The sequence below is a fragment of the Pelodiscus sinensis genome, chromosome 20 (assembly GCF_052426305.1).
Source record: "Pelodiscus sinensis isolate ZL-2025 chromosome 20, ASM5242630v1, whole genome shotgun sequence".
NCBI lineage: Eukaryota > Metazoa > Chordata > Testudines > Trionychidae > Pelodiscus > Pelodiscus sinensis.
The window spans coordinates 16,764,098-16,781,687 of NC_143071.1; the positions used below are offsets into that span (position 1 = coordinate 16,764,098).

Genomic DNA, 17,590 nt, shown 5'->3' on the forward strand with positions numbered 1-17,590 from the left:
ATGAGTTGTGAGAACCACGGTGCCAGCCCCATCCCTCCTTTTGGCAAGGGTTTGAGCTCTTCCTCTGTCTTTTGGCACTCCCCTCACTCCCTACTTTCACCATCACCCAATGGCAATGCCTCCATCTCCCAAGGGTGCTCATCCAGGGGGTGCAGATAAACCTTTTAGCTCACCTCCCACCCACCCCATCCAGGGGTAGCCCGAGGGTGACCCACTCTCAGGGGCTTTATCTTATGAATACCCCCCCAGTCAAAAAAAATGCCCCATTTTCCACACTTCCTATCTGGTCAGTGTTTCTGTCCCTGCCTTTCAGTTGCTCCCAGGAAATTTCACCCTCACTCAAGGGACCAAGGGGTGAATCAGTTCTCCCCCTCCCTTCCCCCGCCCCACCCCGCAGCAGTGTCATATCCTTTCCTCAGTGCCAGCGGTGTGTGGGCTCCACGTCACAATTAAAAATATTTTTTGGGCTTGTTTTGTTAATAGCACTGGAGAAATGAATCACTTCTGGAGCAGAGGGGAACCTCCTGAAAACGAGAAGTTGCAGCAGCAGGATCAGATCCGGGCAGCTTCCAGCCAGTCAGATGTAGCATGGCCTTCTTTGGTGCAGCCCGAAACTGCTGAGATCAGCTCAGAATTTCCTCCTTCCGGGTTAGCTCTATAAATAGCAAGATGCACTGCACAGCTGGAGAGAGCAAGAGAGAAGAGACAGCAATGCTGCACCCTGACACCGTCGTCCCTCCACACCAGGTGGGTATATGCTGAGAAGTGGGTGAGAGTACAACAGGTGTTTGGCGGTCTCTGCATGTGCCCCTGTGGGGGAGCTGCCGGAGGCTGGGGAGGGAAGGGTATCAGCTGACAGGTAACTGCACACAGAGCTCTCAGACCTAGGCCCCAGGTTCAGATCTAGATCAGAGAATTAGTGAGAAAACCCTACTCTCTTGTGGCGGGTGGGAAGGAGCCAGTGGTCTTCCCAGGTGTCCTTTTTAAAGGAACCAGCTTCACGAGGGGCAATGACAGCTGTTGTTGAATTCCTGATGGTATGAGGATCTGGGTCCTGATCCTGCCCCACCACTTGATTGCTTTTCTAGTGACTGGAGACCTGGGAGTCCTGAGGCCTTATGCTCAGAGAGCCTTGCATATCTGTGGATATCTGCTTTATATCCACAGGTATCTGCATCCACAGATGTCAATGCGGATATCCCCCGGCTCATTTGGGGGGATATGGATGCAGATGTGGATACAAATGTTGTACCTAGAAACCTGCACATTTGCAGATATCCACTTCATAGCCACAGATCCTTTTTGTTCTACTTATGTGCTGCTGAAGATTCTACTCCTTCCCCTCCAAAAAAAACCCTCCGCTGAGTGGAGGAATTCCTGAGTCCCTGTTTGGGCCAGGAAGAGACCTACCAAGTTGTCTGTGCAACTAGGAGAATTCCTGGATGGCTGCTACATTGGACCCTGCCTGCCCGACTTCTCCCTGGTTCCTGCTTTCCCAACCTACTGCTGGTTCTTGCCTGCCTGCCCTACTATGGTCTCTGAGTCTGACCCCAGCTCGGACCTTTGGCTTGCCTCCTGACTCTGGCTCCTGCCTGGCCAGCCAAGCCTCAGTCAGGACAGGTGGCAGTCATGCTCAAGGGCCAGGAAATAGAACCTGGAAGTGGGCACATTGGGAAGATGCAATGGGAGGGCAAGCATTGCTCAGTAGCTTGTCGGGGCATAACGAGAACTGCCATGTCTGAGTCTGTCTACATAAACCCTGAGGTTGCCTTGTTGGGATACGTGAGTTCAGATCTCAAGGTGGGATAACAGTGTACCAGTGAGTGAGGCTGCTAGAGTCAGAGGTAACTCACGACAACTGGCACCTGGCAGGTCCGCTCTGCTGTATTGGTTTGAAGGCCCATTTGAGATGGCCCAGGCTGGAGGGGAGGGGAGGGAAGGGGAGGGGAGACAGTGGGTTTTACAGGTTGCTGGTTGTATCGCCATTTGCCACTTGAAATCAATTATTGATTAATTTATTGCAGGCTACCATCATGATAAGGAACGTTCCTCCTCACCAAAGCTGTGGCCGATTTTATCCACCCTTTTGTCCAGATAAACTGCAGGGGCTCACCAAAACGAGTGAGTATTCAGTGCACTTCCGTCTCACACAAGAATTGTGCAAAATGCTGGGGAGCTCTCCTCTCATGTGACGCATACTTCTGCACCAATGTGTTAATACTGAGAGAAGGAAGGGGGGTTAAATGTGTTCCCATTGACTGTGTCATCACATTGGTCCCAGGATATTCAAGAGACAGGGTGGGTGAGGAAAGATCTTTTATTGGACCAACTTCTCAAAAGTGCATCTCTTTCACCAGCTGAAATGGATCCAATAAAAGATATTAGCTCACCTAACTTGTCTGTTGCCTGTGATGTCAGGACTGGAAATCTGCTCAATCTTTGCTAGGATGTTACTGATTTTTGAGTCACTAGAATTCCAGCTCCTTGGCTGTGTCTACATTGGCATCCCTTTCTGGAAAGTAAGAATAAGGGATCTTCCGGAAAAGGGCTTATTTCCCAGAGAATCGCGTCTAGACTGGCGCTTTTCTCTGGCAAAAACCCCAAACCGGAAAAAAGCGGCAGCCATGTAAATGCAAATGCTGCGGGGGATATTTAAATCCCCCGCGGATTTGCAATTCCGAAGTGTCTCATTATCATCCCTTTTCCAGAAAGGGATGCCAATGTAGACACAGCCTTTTTGTGTAACGCAAACCCAGGGTGATGAGTTCTGTCTTACATAGGAAGATGGAAAAAGGAAAGATGCAACTCCAGATCCAACCTCTCTGTCACGGGGAAGTCTCCTTGCCCCCACACTGCAGGGCTAAGTGACAGAAGTGCATGCTGTATGTTACGCTCTCTGCTGACCAGGGAATGCTGGCAGGAAAAGGGCCCCACTTTCATAGAATCATAGAACTGGAAGAGACCTCAGAAGGTCATCAAGTCCCCCTGCTCTAGGCAGGACCAATTCCGACTAAATCAACCCGGCCAGGGCTTTGTCAAGCCGAGACTTAAACACCTCTAGGGGTGGAGACTCCACTACTTTCCTAGGTAACCCATTCCAGTGCAATGGGTGAAAATGCCCACAAATTTTGTGCGTGTGCGTGTGTGTGTGTGTGTAAAAGATCTATACACACCCCCCCTTACATACACCCCCGAGTCCAGAGCAATGCCAGCCCAAAGCTTCGTGCTTTCAAACAAACTAATTATTCGTTTTCTTTCAGCTGCAAAGCAGGAACCTTGGGTATTCCACTCGAGGATCTGCTTCCATGGGTAGAGCCCACCCCACAGCTGTGAGACTCAAGATCTATGAGAAACAAAGGATCCACTGACCATCTCCCACTCTTCCTCTGGCTGCGATTCCTTGTGTGGGGGTGTTTCTGACGTTGGACTCGGGAGAAAGCAGAGGTTAAAACATCCTTTCCTCCTTGTCAAATGCTTGGGCATGGGCAGGCCAGTTCCAGCAGGCATTAGCTTTGCTCCATCAGTCCCTGCAGTCACAGGATGAGACGGCACCTTACAACCAGCAGTGACTCTGGATTCATACATCTTCAGGAAGAAATGGGAACCGTGAGGGGCTGGCTCAGAGGCTCCCTCCTGTGGCAAAACCCAGCAGCTCCACTCTCTTTTCTGCAGAAATGCCTCAACTTTATCAGCGAAGAGAACTCAGGGCCCTTTGTGGAGCTTGTTTTTCTCGACTCTGTATTTCAGTGCTCTCCGGAGCAGGTTGGGAGGGAGCCATCTTCTGGAGTTTGAAGATCGCCCTCGCAGGACTCAAGGAGTTATGAATCCATATGGACCTGCTACGGCTCTGTCACAGCAGACGCCCAGCAAGCAGCAGAAGAGGATAGGTCAGTGATGCAGGATCATCGTCATGAGTTGTTTATGTGCTCTCCAGCTGGAGTGGGACACTGCACGGAGGGGAAGAGACGCTTCGGCCCTCTGTCTCTCTGCTCGGTGTTTCATGGTTGGGAGGCGCCAATGACTCCCGTAAAACCACCATCCCGGGCATGCTCTGTCTCGTGCTTCCGATGGGATGGGTCGTTTGGCATTCTGTACAGTAATGTCTAGTGAACTTCCTTTCCAGGCAGAAATAAATGGTTGTGACATTGATGCTGTGAGAGGTTAATGTTATTTCCAAACACCTGAGGCAGGGCTGGGAACAGAACCGGTCCTCTGACCCCATCCCTTCCATTCACTGCAGGGGACTGGGGCCCTAATCTGCACACAAAGCTCAGCTCCTACCCACACTGAGTTCAATGAAAGTTAGGAGCCTAAATATCTGTGATGCTCTGGGCCCTGTTTGCTGTTCATGGGGACGCACCGAGTGCTGATGAAGGCAGAGAATGGCTGGATCTTCTTACGGCCCTTTCTCCTGATTCAGCTCTTTGCTCATTGGATAGCGGCAGGCACATGGCTGCATCATGACACCCAGGAAACAGACTCCCACCCTCCTTTCAAGCAAGGAAGCTACAGTGGGGTTTTCTTTGCCAGGGAGCTGAAGGGTAGGCGGCCTACAATGCCCCAGGCTCTAATAGGGCAGAACCTTTTTAATATTTAAGCATGAACTAGAAGATTGCCCTGGTGTTGTTCAAGTCCTTAACTCAAACACGTTTTGTTTTTGTTCATGTAAATCATTGTTCTGCAGTGGGGCTGGGGATGAGGGGTTCAGTATGCAGGCTGCCCTGGGGAGAGAGGACAACCCCAGCCCTCCCTCACCGCAGCAGCTTGAGGCCAGGTGAGAACATAAGAACGGCCATACTGGGTCAGACTAAAGGACCATCTAGCCCAGTATCCTGTCTGCTGACAGTAGCCAATACCAGATGTCCTAGAGGGAGGGAACACAACAGGTAATCATCATGTGATCCCTCTGCTGTCATCCATTTACAGACAAACACAGGCTAGGGACACCATTCCTACCCATCCTGGCTAACAGTCATTGATGAACCTAACCTCCATGAGTCTATCTAGCTCTTTTTTGAACCCTGTTGAAGTCCTAGTCTTCAGAACATACTCTGGCAAGGAGTTCCACAGATTGACTGCGTGCTGAGTGAAGAATAAACTTCCTTTTGTTTGTTTTAAATCTGCTGCCTATTAATTTCATTTGGTGACCGCTAGTTCTTTTACTGTGGGAATAAGTAAATAACCAGTCATGATTTTATAGACCTTTATCATATCCCCTTTTAGTCTCTCTTTTTCTAAGATGAAAAGTCCAAGTCTTTTTAATCTCTCTTCATATGGAACCTGTTCCAAATGCCTAATAATTTTTGTTGTCCTAGTCCAGTGGTCCCCAACGCGGTGCCCGTGGGCGCCATGGCACCCGCCGGGCCATTTCTGTGCACCCGCCGAGTGAACGGGGCCGGCCCTGCTTCCGGGCGCATAGTGCATGGGCGGTACCAGCCCCCTGGCCGCAGGGCATATGGGCAGCGTCGGCCCTGGGCACACAGCACATGGCCGGCCCCGCCACCAAGTGAGCAGCATTTGGGTGGCCCTGCCCTCGGGTGCACAGTGCAAGGGTTGTGCCGGCCTTGGGCACGTGGAATATGGGCCGTGCTGGCCCCGGGCGTGCGGCACAGGGGCGGCCCAGGCTGTGGGCGTGCAGCACAAGAGCAGTGCTGGTCCCGGGCACGCAGCACAAGAGCAGCGCTGGCCCCGGGCACGTGGCGTTTGGGTGGCCCCGCCCCCGGGTGTGTGGCACAAGGGCTGTGCTGGCCCCAGGCACGGTGCAAGGGCTGTGCCGGCCCCGGGCACGCAGCACAGGAGTGGCGCCCGCCCCGGGCATGCAGCACATGAGCGGTGGTGGCCCTGCCCCCGGGCATGCGGCGCATGGGTTGTTCTGGCCCCAGAGCACGGCATATCGGCAGCCCCACCTCTGGGTGTGCGGCACAGGAGCGGCGCCGGTGCTGGCCCCGGGAGTGTGGCGCATGGGTGGTGCCAGCACCGGGTGCGTGTCGTATCGGTGGCCCTGCCCCCGGCACGTGCATGGCCCCACCCCCAGGTTTGTGTGGCCCCGCCCACGGGTGCCCAGTGCGTGAGTAGCCCTGCCCCCAGGCGCCCGGCAGCCCCAAAAGGTTGGGGCCACTGTCCTATTCTGTACCTTTTCCAATGCTAATATATCTGTTTTGAGATGGGGCAACCACATCTGTACACAGTATTCAAGATGTGGGTGTAGCATGGTTTTATACAGAGGCAATACGATGTTCTTTGCCTTATTCTCTATCCCTTTTTTATGGACAGAGAAGCATCTGTCCATGGCTGCAGCAGCTGCAGCAGGAACAGATGCAGGAGGGGTGCATGTCCCTTGGCCAAACCACAGACAAACACACAAACAGACAAACTCTGAAATATATAATAGATAGCTGTCTCTTTCTCCATTTCTGTCCCCTGCTGGCCCAATGGGGCTATAGCTGTCCCCGTCCCCATTTCTGACCCTTGCTGCCCCCCCTTTGGTCATTCTGCAGTATAACTGTCCCCCTGCCATACCCCTCCCTTTCCATTTTTTGAGAAACAATCGAATTCCAGGCACATCCCATTGTCCTGGCACAACCAAACCCTGACCTTACTTTAAGTTAGGATAAGAAGCTGCATAGCAAACATGGTGATCCTAGCTCTTATAACGGAGTTCTTGAACAAATGGACTCACTGACAGACAGACGGACAGACACACATTTCTAAAATATACAGTAAGAAGATTATTCATATTTCTCTGCCGCTGCCCATCTAGGGATCTGAAAGCCCTTTGCAGCCCCATTACTGAATTAAGCCTTGCAATCCCCCGGGAGGCAGGAAAGCCTCGTCCTGAGATACATGCACATATTAGAGAGACCTGCAGAGGCCCTATCCAAGGAGTGTGAGTCAAGAGTAAAATGTGGTAATGGGGATGCCCACGCCTTTGGTCTGCCCCCCCTCCTTCCTCCCTCACTGGTCTGATTCTTTATGAAAAGATCTCTGTTGGAAAAACAAGCGGTTGTCTTTATTTTAATTGAAAGTATGATCAAGTTGGGTGGGAGGGGCAGGTTTGTGGAGATCAGCTCCCGGTTGCTGTTCTTGGCTTGGTGTGGATGGAGAGACACCAGAATGACCCAGATGGGTCCATTCACAATTCTCTTCGATCCTCCATCTTTGTGTTCAGACCTGGAGTTGCTTCTCCATCTGCTCTCTCAACTTGTATTTCTGAATCTGGAGTTGGAGCGTTGAGGAGAGAGAGTCAGAGGAGAGACAGCTGGGGGAGCTACTCCCAGTACCCCGGCCGATGGACTGTCCCTTACCTTTCCCGAGACGGTGAGCGGATAGTTCTGCATAAACACTATGTATCGAGGGATCTTGAAGTGAGAGATCTGAAAAGAGAGAGCCAAGAGCTACAGCCTGCAAGACACAGCACACAGAGTGGCCTCTGTCACCCCTGGTCAGATAGGGCTGTTACAGCAGTCTCTGCTCATGCCAGGAATACACATGACCGGTTTCAAGTCCAGTCCCCAGCTGGTATAGGAGACTTCCGTGGAGTTGTAGCGCTTCGCGCCAACTGAGGATTGGGCCCTGAACATACCAAGTTACTGAGAAAAGCAAAGCAAACAGGCACACGGCCAGGGAGTGGACGGGGAGATCCTACCTTCCCTTTGCAGAATGCTTTGATTTCCTCTGCCGTGCACTCCTGCCCAGACTTCACTCGGATGCAGGCACAGATCTCTTCTCCCATTCGCTCATCCTTCACACCAACCACCTGATTGGGGAGGAGGGAGGAACACAGCAGTCTTAGGAAGTGCTCTTCTCCCAAGAGCCTTCCTGTGACGGGGCAGTCCAGCCCTGCACTGGCCAAGGGGGGAGCCAGCAGGCTTGCTGGGCTGTGCGGGCCTCGCCCCCACAGCAGTGCTGGGCACGTTCCAACTGTGGGCCAGGTATAAAGGGCAGGAGACAGCTCAGTTGCGGCTGGCCTCCGGGGAGGGAGGAACTCCTGCCCAAGCTCCAGAGCCACAGCCGGATCTGCCGCCGGAGCAATAGCCGTTGGATCAGCCACTGGAGCAGGAGCCACCGGGCCTGCCGCTTCCGCTGCTACAGTCCCTGGGCCGAGCGCGACCGCAACGCTGACCACAGGGGGCAGCCCACCCAGCCGCGGGGGACAACCGGCTGGGACATCGGGCCTGCCAACATCATGGCCACCGCCAACACCACGCCTGCAGATGGGGTCTCCGTCGGCCAGGGGCTGGGGTAGGAAGCAACCCAGGGCAGGGGGCAGGGAACCCCCTGGTGGGCTTGGCATGTTTTGGGGAGAACTCCCCGCCGAGCCAGTGGTGGGAACCACCCACCACTAATAGGGCCCTGAGTCGGGGTCCGGTGGAGAGGGAGGGCCTGGACCCTCCTACCCCATCCTCCCAGAGCCTGGACTAGGCCTCAGGGCCTGCGAGTGTAAAGGCTCGACCCCGCAACACTTTCCTTCCCTAATGAGCCCCGAATGGTCCCTATCCCTCTCTCAGTCCAGTGCGCTGTCTCCACCCTCAGCCCTCTCCTTGTTTTCCTAGCTGGGGCACGGGGATCGCATCATTAGAAACGTGAACTGAGAACAAGGGTTCGATTCCCAAGCCTTGGACAACCTCTGTACCGCCACTTCCCCATATGTAAAATGGGTCTCCTCCCTCAGAGGGAGAGTGACTCAGTACAGGAAGAGATGCCTTGCTGATTTCTTAGGTCATAATTTGTGGTTGAAGAGATTGTGCTTTGCCATTAGGCTTTCCCGCAGGGGGATTTCACAGCACGCTCCAAGCGTCAGCGAGGTCCGAAATTGAGGAAGGGACGAGTTATCCTTCCTGCTGGCAGATGGGAAGCTGGACCGCAGGGATTTTACCCAAGCTTCCAGTGAGTCTGTGACAAAGATAGGAACAGAACCCAGGAGTTCTACTCTCACTCTTGGATTTTAAGCCCCAAATCAGCCTCTCTGGGCTCGCCAGTGGAGTGAAAAGCTGAGCAGGGGTGAAAGCAAACAGGCCCCATACAAGTGCCCAGGATGGTAGCTTGCCAATTACTTCCCCACCATATCTATCCATCCTACTCACCTGCACCTCCTCAATCTTGGGGTGGGTGTGTAGAAACTGCTCAATTTCTGCAGGGTAAATGTTCTCCCCTCCACGGATAATCATGTCCTTGCAACGTCCTACAATTTTGCAGTAGCCATACTCGTCCAGGACAGCCATGTCACTGAAACAACACCAGAGTCAACTCCACGATCATCTCCCAGCTGGCTGGAGAAAGCTCATCTGTTCACTCAGCCCAGAGGAAGTCTTTCCACTGACATGCTCAGGGCCTAGAGCACTTAATGCTGACTGGCGGGGGGCTGGAATTTCCATCACCAATTTGTAGATGCAACATCAAAAGGAGACTCTCATGCAGGAGTCAAAGCGGTTCCCACCCAAAGCCATATACCTGCCCCCTACCTCCAGAACAGAGGTCAAAAGAGCTGATTGTATGTAGTTCTCAAACAAACTCACCCAGTCTTGTACCATCTGTCCTCAGTGATCACTTCCCTGGTTTTGCTAGGATCTTCCCAGTACCCCAGCATGACGCAGTAGCCTCGAATGTGGAGCTCCCCGGGGCTGTTCAGAGGGGCGATCTCCCCAGTTTCGGGATTCTCAATCTTGGCCTGTAACACAAAAGCACTGGGCTCTTCAGGCCTGTACAAGCCCCGCGCTGGCAGCAAGTGCAACTAGGGGGATAGGCAACGGAAGGGAGATGGACAATGTTCCTGCTAATCTTTTCCATCCATGCATAGATTTTTCCATCTTTGTGTGGAATAATTTGTATGTGCACTGAGATATGTGCACATGCACCACCAGTAGAAACAAAAACCCTAGCTGTGAGCGCTCTGCTAATCAGCTGGGCGGCATCTGAATCTCTCCTGAGCAGCCGCACAAGTGTTCAGCTTACAGGGAACACTGGAGACGGCCCATACTAGCTGCAGATGCTGGGGATTGGAAAGCTAGGGCAGGTGGGAAGATAAGGTTCACCTCGGTGTGGGGGAAGATGCATCCCACCGTCTCAGTTCTCTGGGAGATGCTGTCCTCTGGGAATCCCATGAAGGTGACAGGGCTATTCTCTGTGGTCCCATAGGCTACCTGCAAACACAAAGGTGAGGGATACGCATCAGAGACTCTTCTAGGAAACAGAAACAGACAAGTTTGACCATGAAAGTGGAGGAAAGTACCAGCAGGGACAGGAGCAGACATCGGGGATGTAGGAGTTCTTCACAGCATGTTGTCAGGCAGCAGGCGCATGCTCCCCTCTTCAGTGCACATCTTATTACCACTATTGAAAACTCCCCCCCTTCCCCAAGGAGACAGGAGGGCAAAGAAAATGAAACTGAATCTACCTGCCACGATCCTGCCTCTGCTCCGCCCTGGCCAGCCCCACAATATTCAAAACCTCCCTATCTCCCAAGCCCTGCTGGACTGAGTTACCCTCCCAACTCCCCTGCCTTTCACTGAGGATCTCAGAAGCTGCTTCCCATCCTCTGGTCTCACATCTGGTCTTTCCTGCTTCAGCTATTTCTCACCATGCCCTGTTGTGTTTGCTCCCTGCTATCCTCCCTGTCTGATTTGAGACACCTGTCCCCTGGGATCCTCTGTCTGATTATGTCTCCATGACTGTCCACTCACTGTGCAAGATCCCTCTTGGATCCGCCATGCAACAGAATTCCTGCTGGCATCTGGAAAGAGTGTGTCCTGTCACCTCTGGGTCAAGGTGAAATAGACAAAAAAAGGCCATTTTGACAGGAGTAATTACGTGTTTTAAAAATTCTGAATTAATTTTTCATTTTAATTAAAAAAGTTGCGTGTATTTGGGAATGACAAAAGAGCCACATTTGCTCCATACTGAGCTGTATTTGGCTCAAGAGCCACAGGTTGCTGACCCCTGCTCTAGCGAAAACAATGCCATAGCTAATTGTAAACCCTGCGAGGACTGCACGGGACCCAGCAGCCTTCAGCAACCCGATCGTCTCCTGGGTTAGATCAGAAATGTGAAGTGTCATTTTAAAATTACAGCTTCGCCATTTATTTGGTGACAAACGCAGCTTTCTTTGCGAAGTCAGAGTCTCTCTCTAAACTGGGAATGAAAACTACCTTAGCAGACCCGTGCTGTGTTTTGCTTTAAACAGTGTGCAAACATTTCCAGCTAACACTGTATAAATATTGGCCAGTGTGGATCAGGCCACACTGAGTTTATACCCCCCCCCCAGCTATCTCCAGTTTTAGCAGTGAGCATTGGAGAGGCAGAGTGGTCCAGTGCAGAGAACTGGAAGTCAGGTTGCCTAGGTTCTTCTCCCAGCTGGGCACATTGACTCAGCTCTCTGTGCCTCAGTTTCCCTATCTGTACAATAAAATACTCGTTCCTTTTGCCCTCCAATAAGAATATAAGAATGGCCGTACTGGGTCAGACCAAAGGTCCATCTAGCCCAGTATCCTGTCTACCGACAGTGGCCAGCACCAGGTGCCCCAGAGAGGGTGGACCGAAGACAATGATCAAGCGATTTGTCTCCTGCCATCTCTCTCCAGCCTCTGACAAACAGAGGCCAAGGACACCATTTTATCCCCTGGCTAATAGCTTTTTATGGACCTAACCTCCATGAAATTATCTAGCTTCTCTTTAAACTCTATTATAGTTCTAGCCTTCACAGCCTCCTCTGGCAAGGAGTTCCACAGGTTGACTACATGCTGTGTGAAGAAGAACTTTCTTTTATTCGTTTTAAACCTGCTCCCCATTAATTTCATTTGGTGTCCTCTAGTTCTTCTATTTAGGGAACTAATAAATAACTTTTCTTTATCGGCCCTTTCCACACCACTCATGATTTTATATACCTCTATCATATCCCCCCTCAGTCTCCTCTTTCCTAAACTGAAAAGTCCCAGTCACTTTAACCTCTCCTCATATGGGACCCGTTCCAAACCCCTAATCATTTTAGTTGCCCTTTTCTGAACCCTTTCCAAGGCCAAATATCTTTTTTGAGGTGAGAAGACCACATCTGTACACAGTATTCAAGATGTGGGCATACCATAGTTTTATACAGGGGCAGTAAGATATTATGGGTCTTATTTTCTATCCCTTTCCTAATAATTCCTAGCATCCTATTTGCCTTTTTGACCGCCGCTGCACACTGCGTGGAAGTTTTCAGAGAACTGTCCACCATAACTCCAAGATCCCTTTCCTGATTTGTCGTAGCCAAATTAGCCCCCATCATACTGTACATATAGTTGGGGTTATTCTTCCCAATGTGCATTACTTTACACTTATCCACATTAAATTTAATTTGCCATTTTGCCGCCCAATCACTGAGTTTGGTGAGATCTTCTTGGAGTCCCTCACAGTCGGCTTCTGTCTTGACTATCCTAAACAGTTTGGTATCATCCGCAAACTTTACTACCTCACTGCTTACCCTTTCTCCAGATCATTTATGAATAAGTTGAAAAGGATTGGTCCCAGGACTGACCCTTGGGGGACACCATTAGTTACCCCTCTCCAATCTAAAAATTTACCATTTATTCCTACCCTTTGTTTCCTGTCTTTTAACCAGTTCGCAATACAAGAAAGGACCTTCCCTCTTATCCGATGGCCATGTAATTTACACAAGAGCCTTTGGTGAGGGACCTTGTCAAAGGCTTTCTGAAAATCCAAATATACTATATCTACTGGATCCCCCTTATCCGCATGCTTGTTAACCCCTTCAAAGAACTCTAATAGATTAGTAAGACAGGATTTCCCTTTACAGAAACCATGTTGACTTTTGTCCAACAAATTATGTTCTTCTACATGCTTCACACTTTTATTCTTTACTATTGTTTTGACTAATTTGCCCGGTACTGAAGTTAGACATACCGGTCTGTAATTGCCAGGATTGCCTCTAGAGCCCTTTTTAAATATTGGTGTCACGTTGGCAACCTTCCAGTCATTTGGTACGGAAGCCGATTTAAAGGATAGGTTACAAACCACAGACAATAGCTCAGCAATTTCCCATTTGAGTTCTTTTAGAACCCTTGGATGAATGCCATCCGGTCCCGGAGATTTGTTAACATTAAGTTTTTCTATTTGTTCCAAAACCTCCTCTAATGACACTTCAATCCAGGACAGTTCCTCAGATTCATCACCCACAAAGGACGGTGCAGATTCGGGAATCTCCCCAATGTCCTCAGCCGTGAAGACTGAAGCAAAGAAATCATTTAGTTTCTCCGCAATGGCTTTATCGTCATTGATTGCTCCTTTTATAGCTCGATCATCTAGGGGACCCACAGGTTTTTTAGCAGGCTTCCTGCTTCTAATGTACTTAAAAAACATTTTGGGTATGTCTACACTACCCCGCTAGTTCGAACTAGCGGGGTAATGTATGCATACCGCACTTGCTAATGAAGCCCGGGATTTGAATTTCCCGGGCTTCATTAGCATAAGCGGGGAGCCGCCATTTTTAAATCCCCGCTGCTTCGAACCCCGTGCAGCGCGGCTACACGGGGCTCGAACTAGGTATTTCGGACTAGGTGCCTATTCCGAACTACCGTTACTCCTCGTGAAGTAACTAGTCCGAACTACCTAGTTCGAGCCCCGTGTAGCCGCGCTGCACGGGGTTCGAAGCAGCGGGGATTTAAAAATGGCGGCTCCCCGCTTATGCTAATGAAGCCCGGGAAATTCAAATCCCGGGCTTCATTAGCAAGTGCGGTATGCATACATTACCCCGCTAGTTCGAACTAGCGGGGTAGTGTAGACATACCCTTTGTTATTTCTTTTTGAGTTTTTGCATTAAACTAGGTGTCAGTGTGGTCCATGCACTTGCCTTTCTGGGGTCCTCAGTATGACTTCTTATTAGACCACAAACACATACATTTTCTTATTACATTTTTACACTTGATTTGACAGTGTTTATGTTCCTTTCTATTTATCTCACTAGGATTGGACTTCCAATTCTTAAAAGATTCCTTTTTGTCCCTCACTGCTTCTTTTACATGGCGGTTAAGCCACGGTGACACTGTTTTAGGTCTCTTGCTATGTTTTTTAATTTGGGGTATATATTTAAGTTGGGCCTCTATTATGGTGTCTTTAAAAAGTTTCCATGCAGCTTTCAGGGATTTGGCTCTAATCACTGTGCCTTTTAATTTCTGTTTAACTAACCTCCTCATTTTTGTGTAATTCCCCTTTTTGAAATTAAATGCCAGGGTGCTGGACTGCTGAGGTGTTCTTCCCACCACAGGAATGTTGAATGTTATTATATTATGGTCACTATTCCCAAGCGGTCCTGTAACGGTTATTTCCTGGACCTGATCCTGCACTCCACTCAGGACTAAATCGAGAATTGCCTCTCCCCTTGTGGGTTCCTGCACCAGCTGCTCCAAGAAGCAGTCATTTAAGCCATTGAGAAATTTTATCTCTGCTTCTCTTCCTGAGGTGACATGTATCCAGTCAATATGGGGGTAATTAAAATCCCCCATTATTATAGAGTTCTCTATTTTGGTAGCCTCTCTAATCTCCCTCAGCATTTCAATGTCAGTATCGCTGTCCTGGTCAGGTGGTCGGTAATATATTCCTACTGCTAATTTCTTATTATTGGAGCATGGAATTACTATCCATAGCGATTCTATGGAACGTGTTGATTCATTTAATATTTTTATTTCATTTGATTCTACATTATCTTTCACATACAGTGCCACTCCACCACCCACCCGGCCTGCTCTATCCTTTCTATATATTTTATATCCTGGTATGATTGTGTCCCACAGATTTTCCTCATTCCACCAGGTTTCAGTGATGCCTATTATGTCAATCTCCTCATTTAATACGAGGTACTCCAGTTCACCCATCTTATTAGTCAGACTCCTAGCTGATAATGATGCTGATAGGTTACAAATACAGGGCCTGATTCATCACTGCATTACTCAAAAGGGAGTTCCATTGGGGTAGGACTGGAGTGGAGGACCAGGCACCAAGGGGGTCCTCAGGTAACAACACTGTGTAATTGTAACCTATTAATCTACTGTATGGGGGCAAGCGAAGGGACAAAACTACAGTGCTCCCCCACTGGCTCTGCAGCTGGAGCGCTGTGGCTGCACATAATAGTTGGAGACTAACAAACCTCATTTCAATTCCCTTAACACCACAGGGAGAAACCACCATCCTGGCCCCAGAGAGAAGGGAGGAACGGGCCAGGAAAATAAAAGTGATTCTCAGGCGTCGAAGAGGGTGTAACAAACAACAGAAAGTCAAATAACAAACCAAAGGAAGTGCTGAGGGCTCTCACGCTGGCTCCTCCAGTCTGGCCGCCTGCGACCAAGAGGATGGATTTCATTATCCTAAACCAACACTGGATGTTTTGTCTAGTTCTGAAGATCTCAACTGAAGTCGATTCCAGACCCTCCTTTGGCAGCTTGCTCCAACCTGGCCTTAACTCATCACCGTTCAGTCTCATGTGAATGTTCACTGGAGAGACGGGGCTTAGCTCTGCCAGCCTCAGTGATGGGCATTCCCAAGCGCCCCAGCCTTGCCCCGCCACCTTAAAGTGTATAGAATTGACCTGGATTTTCCAGGTTGATTTTACTGCCCCACAACTACTTCTGGCTATGTTCCCGCTTGCATTAGGCTGGGATGTCATCAGCTTCCTGAGCGAGTGTATCCTCTCTATGCCACAGCATCAGGCATCCAACAAGTTTGCCTTGTAGGCCAGTTCTTTAAAGGTGGCCTTCTGCCCGGAGGTCCCACTCATCCATCCACATGATGGTCCCAGTTTGAACCAGCTGAAAGAAACCCCCAAACAGCCCTCGCAATGTCCTCATTGTGGCAAAGCGGCTCTGCCCAGAAGGAGCCATTTCAAAACCAGTAACCAGCCCAGCCTGGCAGACTCAACCCAGGCGACTGCTGCTTCCCTGCATTGCTGAAAATCAACCTCCTGTTATTTTACTGTCAGGACAAACTGCTCCCCGTGGTTTGGAGTCCAAGCTGTTTCTCTTCTTTCCAGGCCAATTAGCATTCTTGAGGCTCCTAAGTATTTCCCCAGCCTGGCTAGAGTTTCAGAAACTCTGCTTCTGGGCCAGCAATGAGGCATGTGACAGTTACTTGGTATTTTATCAATACTTTGAAAATGCCAACACTATGCAACTAACCCATTGACCTGACATGGGGAGAATACAATGCCCAGCACGTGAGAGAAAGCACAGAGAGACCAAAGGGGACAGAAAGCCAGACTAAGGGAAATCCCTTGGCTTGGGTGGCATCTAAAGGCTCTGAGTTGCTGGCATCCCATGAAGAAGCAAAACTGAGGACAAACTGGGCAAAATCCTGCCCCTGCTGAAGTCCATGGCACCATTCCCATGAACTTCCATGGGGCAGGACCTCACCTTCTGCAGGCATCAATTTCTGAGTCCAGTACCATGATGATTAGATGCTCTATTAACAATCACCCTTCTGACTACAGAGCCGTGTGGGTGGCCTGATGACCACCCACCATTCTGACCCGGCTCTCCTTCCCCCCTTTGCACAGCCCAGTGAAGAGGGCCAGGAAGGGAGGAGGAGATTTCAGTCAAGGACACCCAGCTAGATTCCTGCTCTGCAGAGCTTTAACCCCACTCTCATTCCCGGGAGCACGAAGGTTACATTTAGGAATGGAAAGGGGAGGATTCTGGCAGTTGGAGGACAGAAGGGGGTTCAGCGTTGTGGCAAAGGGACAACGGGGCACTTAGGGTGGGGACAGGGGAGAGCGGCATGGGAAAAGATGCTCTGTTCAGAAGTGGAAGACCCTCCAGGCTGGCTAGCAGGTAGGTGAGGTTGAAGTGGAGAAGGATGGAGCGGGAGCTGGATGGGCGAGGCAGGGAGCATCAGGGTGCTGAGGAGAAGACAAACTGGAGAGGTGGCTGGGGATCGGAGGGGAAGGCTGAGGGGCAGGTGGGAGACGGCAGCAGGAAGCTGAGCTCACGGTGTGAGTGGATGGGCTTTGGGAAGGAAGTTGCCTTGCAATGAGGGGTGCCCGATGCAGACCCCAGGTCCTAGGTACTGCGGAGAGGGGCGCCTGATGCAGACCCCAGGCACTGCAGTGAGGGGCACCCAACACAGGCTTCAGGTTCTAGAGGCCATGGCGCTGGGTGCCTACAAACACCCCAGACAAATTCCTTGCAGGATTCGGAACCTGGGAGAGTTGAAGGCTCCTGGAATCGAAGCTCAACTACACAAAGGGTGAGGTTCTTCCTCAAGCTGGTGGGGGGCTCTGCAACTCCTGGGCCCCCCTGCAGAATTCTGGCTGTGAAACCAGAACTCCCCCAAGGCGTGCAAATGGGGGGAGGAGCCACTTGTACATCAATAAAGGGACTGGCTAGATTCTGGCCCTATGGTATTCCCTCCAGCTAGAGACAGAGGCCTTACCTCATATTCCTCTTACACCAGAGTAACCCTACTGGTGCCAGAGAGTTATTCCTGATTTACACCAGCATGCCCACAGAACCAGAGCCACATTCACAAAGAGGACACTGACTTACTGGACTGTGAGATCTTTTAGTGCAGGGTGTTTCAAGTACCTCTGTTCTAGGCAGAGGGCAGGCGAATA

The 17,590-nt window shown here is 50.6% G+C and overlaps 1 protein-coding gene and 1 long non-coding RNA gene across 2 annotated transcripts in view; one reads left to right on the forward strand and one right to left on the reverse strand.

Moving 5' to 3' along the window:
* The first annotated feature begins 455 nt into the window (after window positions 1–455).
* On the forward strand, window positions 456–5,628 carry LOC102447090 (uncharacterized). Its single transcript, XR_332197.5, has 3 exons — window positions 456–747; window positions 2,025–2,121; window positions 3,261–5,628. It is a non-coding gene; the product is annotated as an uncharacterized LOC102447090 (long non-coding RNA).
* A 1,359-nt stretch (window positions 5,629–6,987) lies between these two features.
* ACSF2 (acyl-CoA synthetase family member 2) overlaps window positions 6,988–17,590 on the reverse strand; it is a 73,999-nt gene continuing 63,396 nt past the window's right edge. Inside the window, exons 11-16 of the mRNA XM_075903754.2 lie at window positions 10,032–10,139; window positions 9,516–9,667; window positions 9,084–9,225; window positions 7,646–7,756; window positions 7,305–7,373; window positions 6,988–7,215 (exon numbers count right to left, since the gene is read on the reverse strand). Of these exons, the coding sequence (XP_075759869.2) occupies window positions 7,165–7,215; window positions 7,305–7,373; window positions 7,646–7,756; window positions 9,084–9,225; window positions 9,516–9,667; window positions 10,032–10,139 (633 nt within the window). The 3' untranslated portion in view covers window positions 6,988–7,164. The remainder of the gene's footprint in view (window positions 7,216–7,304; window positions 7,374–7,645; window positions 7,757–9,083; window positions 9,226–9,515; window positions 9,668–10,031; window positions 10,140–17,590) is intronic.